The following is a 20,022-nucleotide window of genomic DNA, read 5'->3' as shown; positions in this document are numbered from 1 at the left end:
GAGGTAGAGAAGAAATCCTTAACACAAAGCTGAGGAGACAAATATAACTTCCAATATTTGAAGATTAATTTACCCACTATCTTGGTGTGAAAGACAGGTGTTGGCCAAGGGAGGCAGGAATCTCCCTTGGAATGGAAAATATGACCCTCTTTCCTCTGAATTATGATAACTTTGAAATTAAGGGGCTTTCAGGCAAAGATAAGGGAAAAGGAATAACAGTTCTTTTACTAGTATGTGTATGGATAACAAGGCAAAATCCAACCACAACAGCAGCACAACAAACAGATCCAGAAACCCAGTAACAGCCTTCGCTTGGCTGCGGCACTTTCCCCTTTGGTGTAGTTAACGGTCACAGCCGGCAGGGGCGATGGTGGCTCCTGGCTGGGCAGGGCATGTGCGATGATTGCCCCGCGGCTGCAGGGGGCGCTGTGGTGCGAGCTCAGCCATCCCTCCACGCTGCAGTGGCGGGTGAGCTGAAGAGAGAAAGAGAGAAGGGGCTTTCCTTTGCAAACTGACAGGTGGAAGCCAGTCTCCATGCCTCTTGTTGAGATAAAAATAATAGGATTCAATAGGTTCCCAAACCTAGAAGACTCTAAGTAACTATTGCAAATGTATCTTTAATATTGTGAGTTCAAATTTTGCAGTATTTGGGTTTTATGCCAACCAGAAAACAAAGCAGCAAGCAAAGAATGTGGATCAGAAGTCACAAAAAATGTTACAATAAAGGGAAGATCAAAGGAGGTGACTACCTGAACGGATTGCAGCGGGAAACCTTGGAAGCAGCAAGCTGAAATGGCAGAGATGGGCACATCCGGTTTGACAAGCAAAGTGTAGCAGAAAACTCTGGGCCCTGCCAGAAGCTTCTGGGTAGTTGGTTGTCGGGTTACAGTGTAGCAAGAAGCCCTGAAGCAGCAGCAGAGAACAGCAGGGTTGAGCAGGGAATTGCTTCCCTGGGCAGCTCACTAGTGATGGCCGCACACTGGGCTCAGGCTGTGCAGAGGGGGCAGTCGCTGGCGGGCAATGGGGTGCTCACAGGTCCCAGTGCAGCAGCGCTGGCTCTGGTCTCCCAAGCAGTAGAGAAGCAAGTCAGTAAGCTCCAGTCACAGTGCTAAAGGAAAAGAACATAAAAAATGGGCAAAAATCCACATGGCAAGAAGTATTTCTCATCAGAGAGATCCCACTGTGTGGCCGTGGAGACAACTCACTTCACTGGAAGGAAGCAACTGCCCCTTGCCCCCTCCAGTTCTCACAGGAAATCCCAGGCTGGCTCTTGCCCATCGCAAAACTGCTGGAGCCAGGGTCGGGGGTGGGCAGTGACTGTCCCAGACACAAAACAAAAACAAAACCAAAAATGAGTGTGGGATAAAAATCTATCCCTAAGTCACCCTGGTGAACTATTTGGTGTCTGTGTTTGTGAAAATTTGTGTAAGATTTTAAGTGAAAAATCTGTCCTTTGTATTTTCCTTTTTCCATATCCATCTTGGTCTCTCAGCTTCTCTAGCAACTTGTATAGCAAAGTTCATTGGAAGCAGCATATTTAAAAACTAGTGTTGTATTTTTGCTCACAGTTGCATATGTAGTATTCACATTCTAATTACTTCTTACATTAAATTCTTACAGTGCATCAAATGAACATCAATGACTAAATAACTGTGAAATATAGTATTTTCAAAACCCTGCTTTGTTTTTTTTTTTTTTTTTAATGATGATTGTTTCTGAAAGAAATCTTTTGTGTAAACACTCATAGCCTTGAAATACCTTCCTGGATTTAGTTTCTTTTTGCTTTACTGCAACTAGGAGAGAAATTTTATGGTTGGGAAATAAAATTAATAACTAAATGCTAATGATGAAAAAGTGGATGGCAGTAGTTAAGTACTGAACTACTGGAAAGAAGTTGGAGGTACTGATACAAAGTGGGAACTTACTCTTCACCTTCTCCATATACACATTGCACCTAGCATTCTTGAATCCCAGTTCTGTGGTGTAGGCGTGGTTAGGAGTTCTCTATCTTAAGTGGGTTTGTTACAAAGGCTAATGTTTACAAGGCAGAGTATAAATCAGGAAAAATTTCTATGTGCCAGAGTTTCTTTTGATGAAAGTTCCTTTGACTTCCCAGGACACCTAGATAGCAGCACTATACAGTTTACCAACAGCATCTATACAGTTTACCAGGATTGTCTGCACATGTTGCTATACAGAATTCCTTTAATTTAATTTAAAATGCTGTGTTTCAAACCACAGTCACAGTTCCTTTTCTAAAGGGCTATGAAGGTCAGTGCAAGATTATGCAGGAATAAACCACTTATGAGAGGTGTGGTGAATCTCTGCCTGCAGTAGACTGAGGGTGTGCAGGGAGATGGTCTCATCTCATGTTCTTTACAATAGTAAGCAGGTGCCACTGTTAAGTGGCATTCCTCTGAGGATGAGCACATTTGCAGTCCTGGGAAAGGTTAAGTACTCTGAGCTGACAGACCAGCACTAATGAAACAATGATGTATAAATAAACCATAAAACTTACATGGCAGATGAAAGATGGATGGAGTACTTAAAAGAAGGCTCTTGGGAACTCAGTGTGGCATGCAAGGTCAGAAAATATATACTGATTATGTACATTGTATTTGGCAAAACGAGTGAAACCCCCATGGAGCATCAGAAATCAAGTGATATTTTAGCATAATGTTGCAATGCTGTTGTTTAATGGTTCCTATGCTCACTAATAGCCTGATATTAAATTTGTGACTTTTTGAGGCTTGTGCATTTTGAAATAACAATTCCCTTACATAGTGGACAAACACCTCAGTCATTTTTCAATCCACATGCATCTGCATGTGACTTGTTTCAATACCAGATGGCAAAAAGTGACTTCTGAAAAATCTTAGTTATCCAAAACCCTATCAGAATTTTCTCTTCATCATCTCCAGCTCCATAGGCAGGTCCATATATGATCCCTGATGAATAAACAGGGATGTAACAAACATCCACAGAGTTGTTATGAAAACAATGGCAGTGGAAAGGTTCTTAGTATTTTTACCCCACCAGTCTCCCACTTATGGCACACAGTGCTTGAAGGAGTGGCAGTCCTAGCTTATTATCAGTGTATTAAGTTAGGAAATACACTTGCTTTTTGTTAACAGGTCAATTTCCACAAAAGAAAACATCTGGAAACTTATTTTGTTGTTGTTTGGTATAAGAGGTAAATCACAATGAAATGAAATAAAATAAAATAAAAAATAAAATAAAATAAAACAAAATAAAATAAAATAAAGCCTTTCATATGACATTCTGGACACCGAAATAATATAATATATGTACAGTCCGGGATACTCGTCTTAATTTTTACATTCACTTGCATCTTTAAAAATTAATTGTAATTAGGTTTTTCCATGCTTTTTCTTAAAAGAAACTAAAAGCATAACATTTAAAGGCTGAATATAGTATTTGTAATAATCCAAAGCAGAAAAAATATTATCAAAAGCCAGTAATTTTTAACACCATTGCTAGCAGAAAATTACTGGCAATTCTGATTAAAACAAGAAAAAAACCAGTCAGTATTTCAGACAGTTGCATTAATAAAATCAATCTGTTTCTGTAGAACCAGGTGATTGGTGTGGAGTTATCAGTGTTAGGAAAGCTATGCTGCAGCTGGAGACAGACTCTTTGATCAGAGAGCCAGTGCTTTGAATATAGCCACACCCCTACCAGCATGAGCCAGGTCTTATATCCAAATAGCAGTACAGCCAACCATCTGTGCTAAAATATTTCAGTGAATTTACACATTCAAACCCACCAAAAGTATGGTTTTACAATCACATCAGTTCTCAGGGAAAAAGAACATCTGAAAAATATATGTATATTTTACAAATAAGGACAGATTGTTTCCTCTGCCACATCTCCAGACTGATGGTGCAAGAAGTTGTCAGGGAACTATTCTTGATGATCTGAGGGAAGGAACCTGATTTTTAAGCACCCAGACAGCCCCTTGAAGTCAGGGTCATGTCTGCAACCTTGAAAATTGGTGAATTTATGCAATTAAATAAGATTTGTATCCATGCATTTTTGTATATTTTAGCCCAAGTTATAAACCTTTATTCTCTTAATCTCCTTGCTATTCGTTACAAATATTAAACATTTCACATGCTAACAAACTCCTTGGGAATACTTCTTTCTCCACAAAAGTTAAAAACCTGATTCTTGACTGTAATATGGTCTACTATTAGAATAAAAGTACCTTATTTTACTCTCATTACTTTTCAATATATGTGATGAAAACATAGGAGATTTATATAGACTTATTTAGCAGCTGTCTCATATTTACTTAGACTATAAAGTATAAGTAAAATTTAGTAATTTTTCTCAAAAAGAAGTATGTGTTGATGATTAGACAGTGGCAAAGGTGTTTCTGCTCTGTCAGAAAAGGTTTCAATTTTTAATACTTTTTTGATTGTTTAATATCTCTTTTGTGCATTATACTGTGGCTGATTTAGCACTAAGGAATTTTTTAATTGTAGGAGGAGGTGCTAGGGGAAGCAAAACATTAATATGAGAATTTTTCTCAGTATCAGGATCATATCTTACTTTGGTTATGAGTTTGAAAGATGATTTAGGAAATTGAATTACTAAAAACTGTGATTGCCTGTTCATATTGGCCCCAGAAACAGTTTGCTGAGTAGACTCTCAGGGTGGAAGAAGGTGAGTCTGTGAAGAACAGACTTTCATAGGGTGCCTGAGAAGAGGTCACTGTGGTGGGTATATTCTGTTCCAGTATTACAAACCACTAAAATAATCCTGGAAACGTATCCAATTTCACCAATTTTATGCTCCCTTCTAAACTGAGGTCTAATTTTAGTCTAATGTGCAGGTTTCATAATTTCAGATTTTTGATATTTCAGTTAATGGATGACAAATAGGATCTCCATTAGGATACTTACACAGAGCTTTGCAGAGAAGAACCTCAGTGGAATGACTTATCTAGAACAGCAGTAAGAATAAATTGCTGGTGCAGGAAATTAATGAGAGTGGTCTCATGCAGGAGTTGAGAAAAAGCTGATATATGAGGGCTCACACCATTTTAAAACATCTGGTAGTGATGTCAGTCATACAAAAAGTGTACAGGACAAGAATCAAATGTGCAGGAAAACGGAAAGAGAAGAAATTCTGGAAAGGTAATACAGTGTCAAATTTTAGAGTTAAATAAAAATGATCTGGCCAACTCTCTGCTTCCCCAAATGTATACAAAACCTGTAGCTATCTCTATACGAACGTGAGCTGAGTAAAAATAAAAAAAGTAATTTGAAATTCTTGGCAAAGAAGAAGGATCTTGACCTAGCCATTACTGAAGAACACTGGAATGACAAAAATCAATAGGAAAGTGTAATATCTGCTATAAACTGAACAGCATGGACAGATTAGGTCATAGAGCTGGGGGAGCTATATTAGGACTATACTGTTGAGCCTCCTGATCAGGAAACGGATATTGAGTTCAAAACATTGAAGGAGATAAAAGATTCCTCTAAGCCTAACAAAGTAGTAATAATGGGTGAATTCAACTGCTTTCAGGTCAAAGGTCACATTGGGATACAGTGTAAGGGAAGCAATTTCTCATCACTCTCAATCAGTGATTGCCTTTTGAAACATTTAGTTCTGGAGTATGCAAATGGAAGTTCTTGACTTAAGTGACATAGCAGAATGCAGGTAAGAAGCTCTTAACTCTTGTATCAGAATGCACCTTTTTGGATTAAAGTCATGGCTACTGTAAAACCTAAATTCAATATTGAAGAGCCAATAGCTAGTTTGTAGAACCACTGTTAGGCTACAGGATATAAAAACTCTTTAAACAAAAGATGAAAAAGTAAGGAAATTAAATTCTGATATCCAGGAGGGAATCTAGGTGAGGTGTTTTGTAGATGAACAAGAGATGCAGCAGAAAAGTGTGAAGTATTTAACAATGTGACATGGATCAGGATAAGGATGTATTCATCAGGCCTCAGAATGCCATTCCCAGGGATGTCAATCAAAGGTAATATTGTCTATAACATATAGTAGGAAATAGCTATAAAGCTGTGACATAAGGACTTTGTCAAAGCCATCACCTCACATGCACAAAAAACCCAGAAAGTTTGGTGAAGGAAACAGTCTGTTTCCTTCTTCTAGGCCTAGACACTGGCCTAGAAGAAAGCAGCAGTAGAGAATAGGGACATTCCAGTGAACTGTAATTTTTCTGTTTGTATGCATGTAGTATCACAGACATGGTGCTAGGGACCTAAGAGACTATTACATACTCACAGTGTTCACTGTGTCAGAATAAGGGAATGGGAGAAAAGAGGTAAATCAGAAACAACAAATTTTATTAATTTTTAACAACAGATTTTATTAATTCAAAAATTTGTTAAGAAAACAACTTTTCTTTAAATTATGTCCTGTCTCATGAAATGGTAAAAAACTTCAAATATTAGAAATAGGTAAAGTGGAGAGAGATATGATTCAATAATACAATACTTAGATAGAGTAGAGAGCTAATACCTTCTCAAAGTGACCCCTGCATATTGGAAACTGTGTTTGGAAAGAAGAATAATAAAGTTATAAGTGATTAAGGATGAACTTTGCAACAGAACTTGAATATATTGGGATTTCTGCTTAGGAAAAAAAGTGGCGAGGAAACATGCTGACATGCAAACCATTCTGTTGTGCAACAACATTCTAGGAATACAAGACCAAGCAGAACCAGGTGTCAGATGGGGATATATTTAATATCCTTTCCAAATTTCAAATGACTTGATGTATTTTTATTTGGAAAGGGGTACTTTCAGTGTGTGGGATGCAATTCATATATGGCATTTTCTTCACAACATGTGCTGTTACTTTTTCAGGGAGTGATTATGGCCATTGCTCTATATTCAGCATGTACAGGGAAAACTATTATTACTTTTTTGTGGTTTTGAGGCACGAGTGGTAATTTCGTTTACCAAAAGCCAGCTATCTTGTGGCTACAAAAATATGGAGAAAATGGTTACATCATTTCCTTTGTAGCCCTTAAAATCCTTTTCACTAAACTCTAGATGAATCTGTGAAAGGGTAGTACCTGTACAAATGCATATTTTGAGTGCATAGCTCCACATTAAATAGAACTTCTAAAATTTGAATCAGGGAAGGAGGGAGGTGGGAGCTATAAGGTTTGTTATGTTTCTGATTCCTGTATCTCCTTTGATAGGGATTTGCAAGCTTACCTTAGGTAGAATTGAAATAGGTAGACTTGAAACTTTGCTGGCAGTTTTAAGAGAAACCATGTTGTCATGGATGGTTAGTTACATGCATCGTCAGAGTTGAAGTGATGTTTTTATTTGGAATAAAATAAAATGGTGTCACAGAATCAATCAATTAGGTTGAAAAAGACCTCTGAGATCATAAGTCCAAAGACCATCATGTCAACTATATCAGGTTCAGTCTTTCCTTAAACACCTCCAGGGGTGGTGGCTCCACTGCCTCCCTGGCTAGCCCATGTCAACACCTGGTCACACTTTCTTTGAAGAAATACATCCTAATGTCCAGCCTAAATCTCCCCTGGAGCAGCTTGAGACTGCCCTCTTCTCCTGTCACTGGCTGTCTGAGAGAAGGGGCCAACCCTCCCCTGACTTCAGCCTCTTTTCAGGTAGTTATAGGTCTTATCTTCAGGCTTGACAACCCCAGCTCCCTCAGCTGCTCCTCACAGGGCTTATGCTCCAGATCCTTTATCAGCCTTGCTGCCCTTCTCTAGACTCATTCCAGTACCTCAATGTCCTTCCTAAACTGAGGGGCCCAGAACTGGATGCAGAACTCAAGGTGCAGCCTCACCAGTGCTGAGTACAGGGGAAGAATAATTTCCCTAGTCCACACTGTTTCCTGGCCACACTGTTCCTGGTACATATTAAAAGGTTTTTACTGAAAGAGTGAAGACTGTGCTTCTGATTTCTTTACAGTGATCTCACTGTAAAATTCCTCCCAAACAATATTTGATTCAGAAAATATCATGTGGTAATAGACCATATAGTATTTCTACCCTGCAAAATAAGCCATATGGAAAAAAAAAAGATCAATTGATTACCATCATCTTTTACATGGTTCTCTCGGTTCATCAGTTCCTTATTATGAGCTCAGGTGAATACAGACACAGTAGAGGGCTCTGCCACATCAGAAATATCATGACCATTTCACCTATACAAGACAATGGAGAAGAAAGCCATTGAGTTGTGTCTCTTACCTTTTCCTCTGGTTTTCCTTGTCCTTGATGGTAAAGGATGTGCATGTTGCATTCTCCCAAGGCTAGAATGCAATAATCCTTCATGTGTTTTAAGAATGCACATGAGAAGTTGGTGAAGTTTCTTATCAATTTCTTTGTGGGATTCCTAATAGTGCAATGTATGGAATGGGAAATTACACAATTATTTTAAACATTGGTTTAAAATATGTAGGGAAAAACATCCACAGTTCTTGACCAGTCATTTCTTGGTGATCGTTTTCTTCAAAAGAAAAGTTGGAACTGAGTATATCAATATAGGCTTAATTACTGTAGAAAATAAGATTAATAGAAATTTCAGTGGTTTTGAGTAAAAAATATATCTGAGAATGAAATTCAACACTGTACTAATAATGAAAATAAGGAAGCTTGACTGCATCTTGAGCAATTCTTTTAAAAGGAGTAGTGATGATACTCAAAGATACTTCAGGGGTTTTGTAGTTCATTCTGTAAAGAAAAGGCATCTGGATTTTGAGTCTAACGAAAAAAGTATTTTTAAAGAAATTTAGGTCTGTCTTATGAGAAGAAGAATTTAGAGACTTGGAACAGAGAAAAACATGATTTTTGTGGAGCCCTGAGTAGCTGCTAGACAATCTATGCTTTTCTTTAACCAACTGGAGCCACTTTTAGGTACATGCTTTAACTTGCCATCTAAAGAACAGCTTATTCACCTGAGCGTGCTGTGGATTTCAAGTTCAAATGAGTGTGTTTTCTTGCATTCAGGTCCCAAATAATCAATTAAATGCATAAAGCAAGCTTGTGTAAGTAAGTTGTGGAAAAAGGAGGCCAGACTTTCAATGATGTTTGATTAAGGGTGTGACTGGAAAGATTCTAAATATGAATTTAAAAAAGCAATTATATTTTCTAATTCTGTCACTTGGAAAAAAAATTCTGGATGTCTCACTTGAATGTCTACCAAATCTGCCTTTAAACTTCTGAAATAGAAATAGAACTAATGATTTGGTATATCGCCAAGCAATTAGACCAGTGAAGAGACATTGTTCCACCAGCATCTATTATTGGAAATATCTGGATTTCTAAATGTCAGCTAAATAGGTTCACCCCACAAGCTAAGAGAAAGCTGACCTGGCCTTTTGACACCACCTGTTCAGGAATGGGAAATTTTTAAGCACACTATTCTACACAGAAAAGGGGTTCACAAAATTTGACCTAGAAAGAATGGTTAAAGGAATTAGTTTTGTTTAGTCAAGAAAAGCACAGACTGAGGGAGGATGTGATTACTATCTTCCAGTATATAAAAGAATGCTATAAAGATGATAGTGATTGGTTTTCTGTGTTCATTTGGGGAAAAGACAAGATGTTTAATAGACAGATTATGTATCAGGAGAAAAATTTCTAGTAATAAAAATGCAGAACAAGGTGCAGACTACATAAGAAAATTCTCATCTTATTAACATAAAATTTTAAAGATTAATTAGACCAAGACTTGTCATTAATAGTCCAGGTTGTTAGTGTTGTTCATGGTACGAGGTCAATAGGTAGATGATCACTTAAAATGCTTTCCCCATGTTTCATTTTCTATAGCTGATACATTTGGCAAGACATTCTAGACTTGTTACATTGGATATGAAAATAATTGCCTAGTGGGTGACTATTTGTTTTTCTTAATAATTCTGATTATATGATTAAGGTAACAATATTACAAGGATGGATGAATAATCGGTAAAGAAATTATAAATATTGTTTAGCGGATTTTGGTGCAGAATTTTATAAACAGGAGCAGTGATTTTGCTATTATAAATATCTTTTTCTCTGTTACTTGACAATTTTGGTATCACACACTGTTTTCTGGCTGAGATTAATAACAAGGATCTGAAAATGGTGATGAATAATCATCCCATATAGATATACACAGGGCCTGAAGCATGGCATACCTGTTCAAAAGAATAGAAAAAACATCAAAATTATTTAGTCTCTCCAAAATGTTTGTAAAAGCTATTAAGGCAGCATTTCACAGTATGATCCATCACAAGCTCAAAACTAACAGTGCAAAAATAAACAAGATAACATAGTTTATCTATAGGCCTTTAGTACATATTGCAGGTTAATATCAAAGGGTGTGAAGGTTTTAAAAGTCATTCTGTGTTGGTGCCAGTTGTCTGTTGGTGGTTGAAAGTGTAACATGCTTGCAGCTCAATTTCTTATGTTTGATGATGACTCTAAGAGCTTAAGGTATGTTAGACGTGTAGTCTTAGTGAAGCATTTATTTAGCTGCACAAACAAAAAGTAGTATCAAACATCAAAGCTATTTTTTTACACATTAAGCAGACTACTTGTGTTGTAGATCCTTGTATTTTCAGAGAGTCTGTGAAAGAACATGATAATGTTTATCTCTTTTTTTCCTATTGAGTTTAGGAACTGATTGTATTTTATTTTACATACATGTTTTGTTTTGTTTTGTTTTGTTTTGTTTTGTTTTGTTTTGTTTTCCTAGGTACTGCACAATCGACTTGTGATGGAAATGAATAATCCAACAGCTGGGAAGATAGCTGTTCCAGGTTAGATGTTTAATCCTTTTTGCTGAATTCAATGCTACATGACATCCTGAGTGGTTCTGGAACTCAGCTGAGGACATGATGCATCTTCACATTTCATTCAAATGAATAAAATTTTAACCAGGCCAATGTTTGTTGGAATGACAATAGTCATTCCAGGAGCAGAAAAATGGGTTAAAACGTGTATCAGAATAGCTTCTGGTTTTCATTGGTCAGTTGTCATAACATGAATATCAATTTGATAATACTTGCAAATTCCCACTGCTAGAAATGTTACTGCTAAAATAACCTACATGAATACATGAATCTGTTTTTGATTTAAATCAAAATTTTGCAAGTTACCCAGGCTTCTTTTAGGGACATTTCTGTTTAAAAGGGAAAAAAAAAAAAAAAGGACAAATGAGGAGGGAAATTTGTACTGAAGACCTAATGAAGCTTAAATAACTATTTTGTACTTCCAAAGAATACAAAAGTCTATACAAAAATAATAAACTAGTCTCTCCTCTTTACAGCTCTAAATGGACCAGGAATGGGTGTGGCTTTCCTTCCATTAGTTTTAGTTATGTAATGGAGTTAGGTACAACCAGAGCCATTATGAACATCTTGCAGTTGGCTTGGTTTTGATAACTGATCCTTATCTGATAATCTCTTAGCTATTGGGTCAAATTTTCTGCTTCTCCCTGCTTTTCTTTCTCCCAGGCCACATTGAGAATTGTTTCCTCCTTCATTCAAAGCACTTTGTCGTGTCTAGTTTTATAAGGACTTCTCCTGACATTGTGATTTTCTGTGCCAGTTCCACCCTCTGACACTGCATCCAGTTGTCATCAATTTCAGTTTACTCGAGCACATGTAGTGTTAAGAAGAATTTGATCCATAAAATTTATTTTAATTTTTACATCCTGGAATCACACTGGGATGCAGAAAGGATTATTTGAAAGAAACCAATCCTGTATTAGGTCATGTTTTCTAGGGGGTGTTTGTGTGTGTGGATGAGTATGCTCCATTTTTGCTCTTTATCACAGTTTGCATTCCACATTTGATCTCACTAGATTTGAATGTTTGGTTGACTGTATTAAAAAATGCTTCTCTAATTGCACATATCTGGAAATAGCAATCCTTTAAAAAAATTTTTTTACAGAAAAGTAATCCTGGTTTATTTACCAAAAATGAAAAGACAAATAAAAGGTTTTTGAGTTAATTCTTTTTTAAGAAGTAGAAATAAAAGCCTTACAGATGGTAGAGGAAGTGTGTAAGGTTTTCATGTTGCATACAATTTATAATCTATCTTAGAGAAAGCAAATACTCCTTAAGGGGATAGCTTAAACTGCAAGAAGAGGAAAGAGATGAAAGGAATGTTCTAATGTCTGTCAGCAGCAATAGAATGTATTGGCAAGAGAGTGAGTTTTTACATAGGTAAGCCATAGTACTTCCCAAATCCTTAGTAATTTTTTTATTTTATTAAACTAGTGACACTGCACTAAACTAAAATAAATCATCTTAGTCTCTAGTGGTTTGCCATTTAGATGAACTTCTATGAAGAGTTTCTTGTATTGAAACAGATGGCTGAAATGATTATTGGATATTTGAGCAGGAAAAGTAGAATTCCTTCCTTTCCTGGCATGGGAGGATAAGGAGGGGAGACACAGGGGAGGAAAGGGGGAAGAACACTTATTCAGTGTGAGCAGAATGGACCTATTGATATCACTGGAAAGACAGCGCATTACACTGTCCCAAAACTAAAGTGAATTTGGCTACTGTTGATGATAGGTAAAATGATGATTGATAAAAGAGGTACCCTGGATTTGTCCTGCTTAATGATATATCTGAAGAGTAGAGGGAAGAGTGTGTAAAGAAAACCTACAGTAGATAATTTCTTCTCAATGACAGTTAAGAAATAGAAGGGTTTTTTAAAACTTTTTTTAATGTTGTTTTGTTTTAATAACTTGCATTTGGTAGAGAACAAGCTTACTAAGCTCTCAGTTTCTGTCTCAGGATTGCTTATTAAGAAAAATTAAGTTATTAATGTGAATGTTGAACCTAAATAGGCTGAAAATGTTTTTCTTTTAAGAGATTGGGGAGATTCTAATCCCAAAATAAAAATTGGTTGCTGCTATTTCTTAACCATATAAGCCAGATTTTAATGTGCCTTTTAGTAATTGAATTGGACATCACACTTGAGGCTCTTGACAGAGGTTTGACTTTTGCTGCCAAATAAAGTTGTGAGTGCAGCAACAGGCACTAATTAAGTGGGCCATGCTGGCAGATTTCAGCTCCAAGTATCACAGGTGGCCTCTGTGTCTAGCATATTAATTTGCAGTAGTCCTTCTTCAGGCATGTCCCCAGTTTGAGAGTCGATTCAAATCTATGTATGAATCCTCCTTTGGAGATCTTGCAGCTTGAAATTGAGAGATTTTGCCAATGACATTAGTGTAGGCTACATTTTTTATGTTGGACTTGGTAACTAATACTCCTCCTTTGCTTAAATATCTTTTGATATGGTTATTGAATTTGATTCTTTCCTCACTTTTCCCCCTTGCTGTTTTTGTGATTCCCAGTCTAAGATATACTGTGCACTGATAAGTGCATTATAGGGTGGTGGGAGAAGCTGTATTACAAAGAACATTTTTCTAGTAATTTTCCTTTTCAGAATATATCTTTATGGTAGGAAAGAAAGAAACCTTGCATTTTGATGTCTCTTGTTTCAAGTATTCATGAAAAATGTCTATGCACAAATACATTGCATTGCTGTTACTAGTATCAAGATATCTCTGATTCAAGAACAAATGTGAAAAAGAGAGTTCATTGTGAGTCTGAGTCTAGAGTCTAAGAGTGACTCTATAAAAGATGGTGATAACATTCTGAAGAAACATATGGTTCTGTGGTAGTTCAGTGGTTTCATTAGGGTAATGTTTCACCTATATAATTCCATACATTCATGTCATGATGTTGTTCTAGAACTGACATATACATGCACCTGTCATATCTTATATAGAATGTGCAACACTATGAGAGAGCCTTGCTTGAGTAATTCTTGCCAGAACTGGTTCATCTGAATGTAGGGCTGAACTGATGAATCTTTTCTGTTTCTGTACCTGAAGGCAACTTAATCATCTTTAGCTCAGGGCAGTGCTCCAAAGATGATCAGGAGCTGGACCACCTCAGCTGGAAGGTAGAGCCAAAGGAAAAGGCAGTCTCAGGGGCACCTGTCAGAAGCCCTTCAGTACCTACAGGAAGATTATCAGTGTGAAGAGCTGGGTTCTTCATAGCAGCACATGATGGGAAGATGACGGACAAGAGAGATTCCTGTATATCATGAAAATCTTTTTTTATCATGACAGCAGTCAGGCAGAGGAGCAGGTTGCCCAGAGAGGTCTGCGTACTCTGTTAGACAATTTCAAGGAACAGCTAGGTAAAGCCAGGGCCAACCTGATCTGACCTAGGACATGGCTCTGACCTGATCCAAGTAAGAGTGGAGTCCTCCTGAAGTCCTTTCCAACTTGGATTATGTTCTTATTCTGTGATTAACATTAGTGTCTCTTCCTCAGCTCTATTGTGCTTAGCCCTTTCCACAGAGATCTGAAGGAGAAATGACACACTTTATTCAAATAAGAAATGTAGAGCACAGAAAGTACTCTCAGGGACAAAAAATAATGTTTTATACAGTGCCAGATTGCAGATGATACTGGATGGCACAGAGACACTACAGGTACATGAAGGGACAAAATTTCGAGAAGTTTTAGCATCTGGTTTAGTCTTGAACTACTTTGCGAATGAGTAATGGATTTTACAAAGAGTGGTAGTGTGTGTATTTCTGGAAGCCACTGTGTATTCTGAGTGCCAGTATGGAGCACAATGGGTGCTCCCAACCCATTCTGATTACACAGAAAAAAACTAATGGATGAAATACATTCTTTCCCAAGCCTTTTCAATTACAGTCCCCTTATATGGTTTAGGAAACTCAGATAATAATACTCCCAGCTTCTGCATTATCTAGTCTCTAAGGTTGGCTTTTAAAGGCTGCTGGTTATTTTTTAAAGTCAAAACAGTGTTTGTAATATTATTTTTTTTAATGAGAAAACCACTATGTATTCATCTGTCCCTAACAAACTAACCTTTTTAGAATTTATTAACTAGCAGGAACCTTTGTGAATTAAATTTCATTTCTGACCCTTTCTAAGCCTTAGCAAACTGGGGATTTGGATATAAGCCTAGACTTCGGAATCATCTCTGATCAAACAGGAAGCAATATAACTATTGAAATTGTGTAAATCACCTCTTCCAGACAATCTTACTTTTGATAATGTTTATGTTGTATGTTCTTCTCATCCCCATTTCCTGAGTTGATAAACACAATGCCTTTCCTTTGGCCCATCATGTGCATCAAGGATGACTTTATTGCTCAGAAAGGCCACTTTCATACCTGGCTTCATAATTTCCTTCTGTGCTCTTGAGATAAAGTTTTTGGGGGACAATTCCATGCTCAGTTAGGAAAAATAGTGCAGGGTTCCTCCTTGACATAGATTTCTTGGACTGAATTCAGGCAACTTATGTTAATTAATCAACCCACTCAGGAGAAATGTCCCTTTTTTCCAGTCTTCTCCTGTCACTGTGCATTACAAATATACTACTGAAACCGGAAAGAATTTTTTTCAGAGGTAGGCTTTTCCTGTTGTGTGTGATTCATTAAATGGTGTCATGGTTCCATGGAGACTAATTGCTATCAATCTCTTAGAAGAATGGTTTTAAAGAATAAGACAAAGAGGCAAGAAATATAATAGGACTTCCCTGTTGTGCCACAGATTTCTTCCTTAACCTTGGACAAATCACTCTGTGTCTTACCTAATTCCAGTTTTTTGGATCTTGGTTAATAATTGAAAACTACTTTGATTCCTTGGGGAAGGAATTTCTTGGGAAAACTCTACTTGTTATTTTAAATATTTATTTATATTTATTATGTATGTATTTATACCTATTTTCTTCATGTATATGGAAGACTAGTTATAGCTAAGGAAACAGTGGTGCATCTATGTATTTGATCAGAGCATTTCAATACAGGGAGCTAATATGTTAGTGTTAGTGGCTGTTAGTGATACATGCTATCTTTTTTGACCATTTACTGTAAGTGTAGTAGAGGAAGCTTCAGTAGGTTTATGAAGCAGAGAGAAGTGACTTCCATGTGGAGGAAGTTTGCAGGAAATTAAGGAAGTCTGTACTCAAATCTATTATTTCCTGCAGCTAGGAGAGCCTTCAATATAACAACAACAACAGCATAAAAATCTTAACAATTTTTTCAACATCCTTTGCTTGAAATTCTGATCCTGTCTGCTTCTCATCAGGTGTTTTTTCATATGTGTGTGCCTGTCTATGTGTGTGTGTATGCATGTGCATAACCAATGTTGATTGAAAAAATTTAATTTCACTTCACTTTTTATGGCACATTGGAGACAGACAGCTTCACCAGCATTACCATTACCTCATTTGTCTTCTTTAGTCATCAGGGCTGACTATTTATGTCTTTTACATTCATAGAGCTGATTTCAATTTTGAGGAGTCCATGACCATTACAGGAACTTACACAAATAATGTATGACAGCTCACCTAGCTATCCTCAAAATACTCTAAAAAAATTAATAAATATATAAACAGTATATTCATACTGATTGCAAAAGCAGAAAAGAGATGGTGGGAATGGCAAGGAATATGTTATTGGTTTCGGCATTATGTAGAAAGGCTAGTGCATCTTTTTAATGAATTATGCTTTAATTTGGAATCTTTTAAGAATCATTTTAAAGTAAAACATTAATAACAAACCTTTTAATGCTTTCGCTCCTCTATCATATGTTTCCACAGTATCTCTCTACCACATATTTTAAAATGTGTTATACCTTCTGGAATGGTCTTAGTGCCACAGTTAATACTTTTAAAGTTGTTTTTAGACAGAAAAGGCAATTATTTCTTACCTAGTACTCAACTTAAGTTGTTGGAGGGAATTAAGAAATAGTGGAAGACTTTTCCATCAGTCTCAAAGTAACTGAGTAATAGTACTGACTGGGACCAGTACTGACCATGTCACTCAAGCAATGGCTTTGTGCCAGACTCTTCTTTCATCAGACTCTTGGTTTTTTTTCTTTGTTGGTCTTTGGGATCTGGTAATCAAAGTTGTTTTTCTTTCGTTGTGTATTTTTTTTCCAGGATCTGGCACTGCTATAGAGGGAGGAAAAATAAAAAAATTTTCAGGGCACAAGTGGGGACATTTTTCTGCTCTGTACATAATAAATCAAGTAAAGCTCTGGTTGAGGTATTAAATGTTGATCGGTAATTATACTTCTAGTTACTGGAGAATATTTTCTTTATATTTTCCTCTAAGCTATACTAGGATTTTCTTTAAACTGGACATAATTCTGATGGAGCGTTAACTCAAGAGCAACTCATTGCTATCACATGGTGGGGGAAGGGAGGGGCAGAAAGGTGATGTATTTACTGAATAGCCAAATAAATTAATGAGTTTTCCACCAATGTCATTGTCTTAAAATTCAACTTTGTCTAAAATGATGTAGTATTTTCTTCTGTTTGAATGTGTTTCCCACTTCTTTATAAATAACAATAACTTAGAAAGTAGTTTCTTAACCCTCACTCTGTAACAATCACAGCCAGGTGCTCACACAGTTCAGGGTGTGTGATTATAAAGATATGTTTGCATGCCTTGGGTGTGTTGTAAAACAACCAAATTACTTCAACACCCATAAATTTTTCATATATCTTTATGATCTTTAATAATTATTGGATAAGAAAAGGAATCTACTGTCAGTTAAAAAAGAGTTGGTTTCATTAAATGTAAGAATATGTTTTAAACATTTAGAAAATTTTTCTTAATCCCTAGGATACTGAGTAGATTAATCTTCATTTGTGTTTCTTTCATATCATCTTGACACAAGGCCTGCCTTCCCATCAACAGTAAGAGTGATTTGACTTACCCTGTCTTCTGTGAATCTAGACTGAACAATTTTGTGGTCAGCACTGGGCATTAGGTCATGTGCCTTGTCTTCTTATCACATTGACCATAGAATGTCATCAATTTACCTCTTTCATGTATGTTTGACTATAATTTGTGTTTTTCAGTAGTCCTCAAGAGATGGAAAATTTGGCAAATATCTGCATCTGTCTTTAAAGACCTGATTAATTTAATTGCAAAAAAACCCCGTATCTTCAGTTTAATACAGAAACTATATTTTCTGTGTCTTTCATGGGGTTTAAATACTTTTTGTACCATGAAAGTACTTACATGACCAAAATTCTATCTAGATAACCTTTTGACAGACTATGTAGGGTTTATTGCCCAGATCTTTTCAGGTCCTTTGTGTAAGTACTCTGCAGTTACAGTTTTGTAACTCCATCTTTTTTATTGCAGTCTGTGTACTGTATATATACAGGGAAAACTGCAGTTGTGTAGAGTGCATCACAAACTTCCTGACTGACTCTGGGTAAGTCTCTTAGCCCATGATATTATGTTTCTCACATCTTCATGCAAAAGATTGAGATAATAGAACTTACAATTAACTATTTTTTTCCAAATTATAATATTTATATTTTGTTACATTTGATGCTATTTTTCCTTGTAGTTTATGAAAAGAATCATCGGATAGAAATAAGGGGCAAAATAAGGCTTATACAGTTAGCTTAGTTGTTCAGTTGATTAAGAGCCAACCACCAGAAGGTAGAGTATACCTATTGTACATTAGTTAATTTATCTATAACTTCTGAAGTAGGGAATATGTAAGTCCTTTTAGTCCATGTGAACTTGAAATTATTTTTGTTCCTCTTCCTTATACTTACCAGTCTTGCTAGTAAAGTCCAGCCCAGAAATTAATGCCATACTACATCAAAATCAAAAACTAAAATGGTGGTTTTGACCTGAGTCTTGAATATTCTAAATGATGCCTTAATAATTTGGGCTATCAAAAATAAGGCAGTGCTGCCACCTCTTTTGCCCTCTGCCATTTTGCTAACTATTCTGGAGCTCATTTGTGATTCTGGGAGAGGAAGAAATTCCCAAGAATTTTTCCAAATGTTTTATGACTAGATGTTCCTTTTATTTTTTTACTGGACTTTTATTTATCTGCTATTGGTCAACAAATTTGATTCAAATGTTGACATTTTTTTGCTAACATAAAGTTTTTTTAGGCAAATAAAAATAGCTTGTCCATCCTAACATAGTGTGCAAAATATTTAAACCAAGATGGAATAGATGTGAACTAGCTTAATCCAGGGTCTGTTGAAACACTAGGCATTGAGTCAAGACCTGATTAGAAAAATCTTCCTGACACAGAGTCTGTTAAGGTACAGAACAGAATAAACTAAGAAAACACAGAATCCCTGTTTTGGCTCTCTGAAACTAGACTGAACAGAGGAAACAAAAGCAGATTACCTGTATAAAAAGCAAATAAATAATCTACCAAATGGAATTGATAACTTAATGAATTTTAAAATGTAATATGACTCCATTGCTTTGAATTAAAGTTATTTAGAGATTGTACCTTTGGCAGGACAATAAAAAAAAATTGATTTGTGTGTAAGTGGAGTGTTCCTCATTGGTTTTCAACTAGATGCAGAGATGAAATGAAGTAAAAGTTTGCAGATTAGAAGAAACTTTTTAATATTCTTTGCCGGCTGTTTTTAGAAACGTCACAAGGAACAGAAAATGAAGCCCATTTGTGAAAACAGGCAGTACAATGTGGGGCAAACAAAGTTTTAAAGCTGATGATGCACTAATAACCAATTCCCATCATCCAGTTTATACAACACACAACTTCATACACACATCTGCTATTTCAACCCCAGACACAGACATGCAAGCTTGTATAGACTTACAGTAATTTAATAGTATTCTGAAGAAATCACAAGATTAGTGCTAAAAAATTAAGCTACATTGCTTTGATTATGAGATAGATCCCTATATGAGTGAATCTATGATGAAAACTCTCCTATAATTTGAAACATATTAGTTTTCACATTTGCTCATAGCTAGGGGGACAGAAAATATAAAAAAAGTGCCGCAGATAATTGTCTTGGTAGCATTTACCTTTAGTACCTTCTTAAAAGGCTGGAATAAGGACTTGTGTTGTAGTTCCTGAAAGGAAAGTTTTACTTTCTGACTTCCTCACTACTCACAAATCAATGTCCCCAGTGTATAATTTAGTAGTTGTTTTATCTCAAAACTGAATGTAGAGTTTAATAGCT

At 36.3% G+C, this 20,022-nt stretch overlaps 1 protein-coding gene across 1 annotated transcript in view; it reads left to right on the top strand.

Annotated features, from left to right (window-relative positions):
- SUGCT (succinyl-CoA:glutarate-CoA transferase) overlaps positions 1-20,022 on the top strand; it is a 323,796-nt gene that overhangs the window by 260,349 nt on the left and 43,425 nt on the right. The window contains exon 13 of the mRNA XM_053997992.1: positions 10,725-10,788. Coding sequence (XP_053853967.1) covers positions 10,725-10,788 — 64 coding nt within the window. The remainder of the gene's footprint in view (positions 1-10,724; positions 10,789-20,022) is intronic.

Source organism: Vidua macroura, chromosome 1 (assembly GCF_024509145.1).
Source record: "Vidua macroura isolate BioBank_ID:100142 chromosome 1, ASM2450914v1, whole genome shotgun sequence".
In the NCBI taxonomy this organism is placed as follows: Eukaryota; Metazoa; Chordata; class Aves; order Passeriformes; family Viduidae; genus Vidua; species Vidua macroura.
Note: the sequence above shows the minus strand (reverse complement) of the source record. Positions and strands in the feature narration are given on the sequence as shown.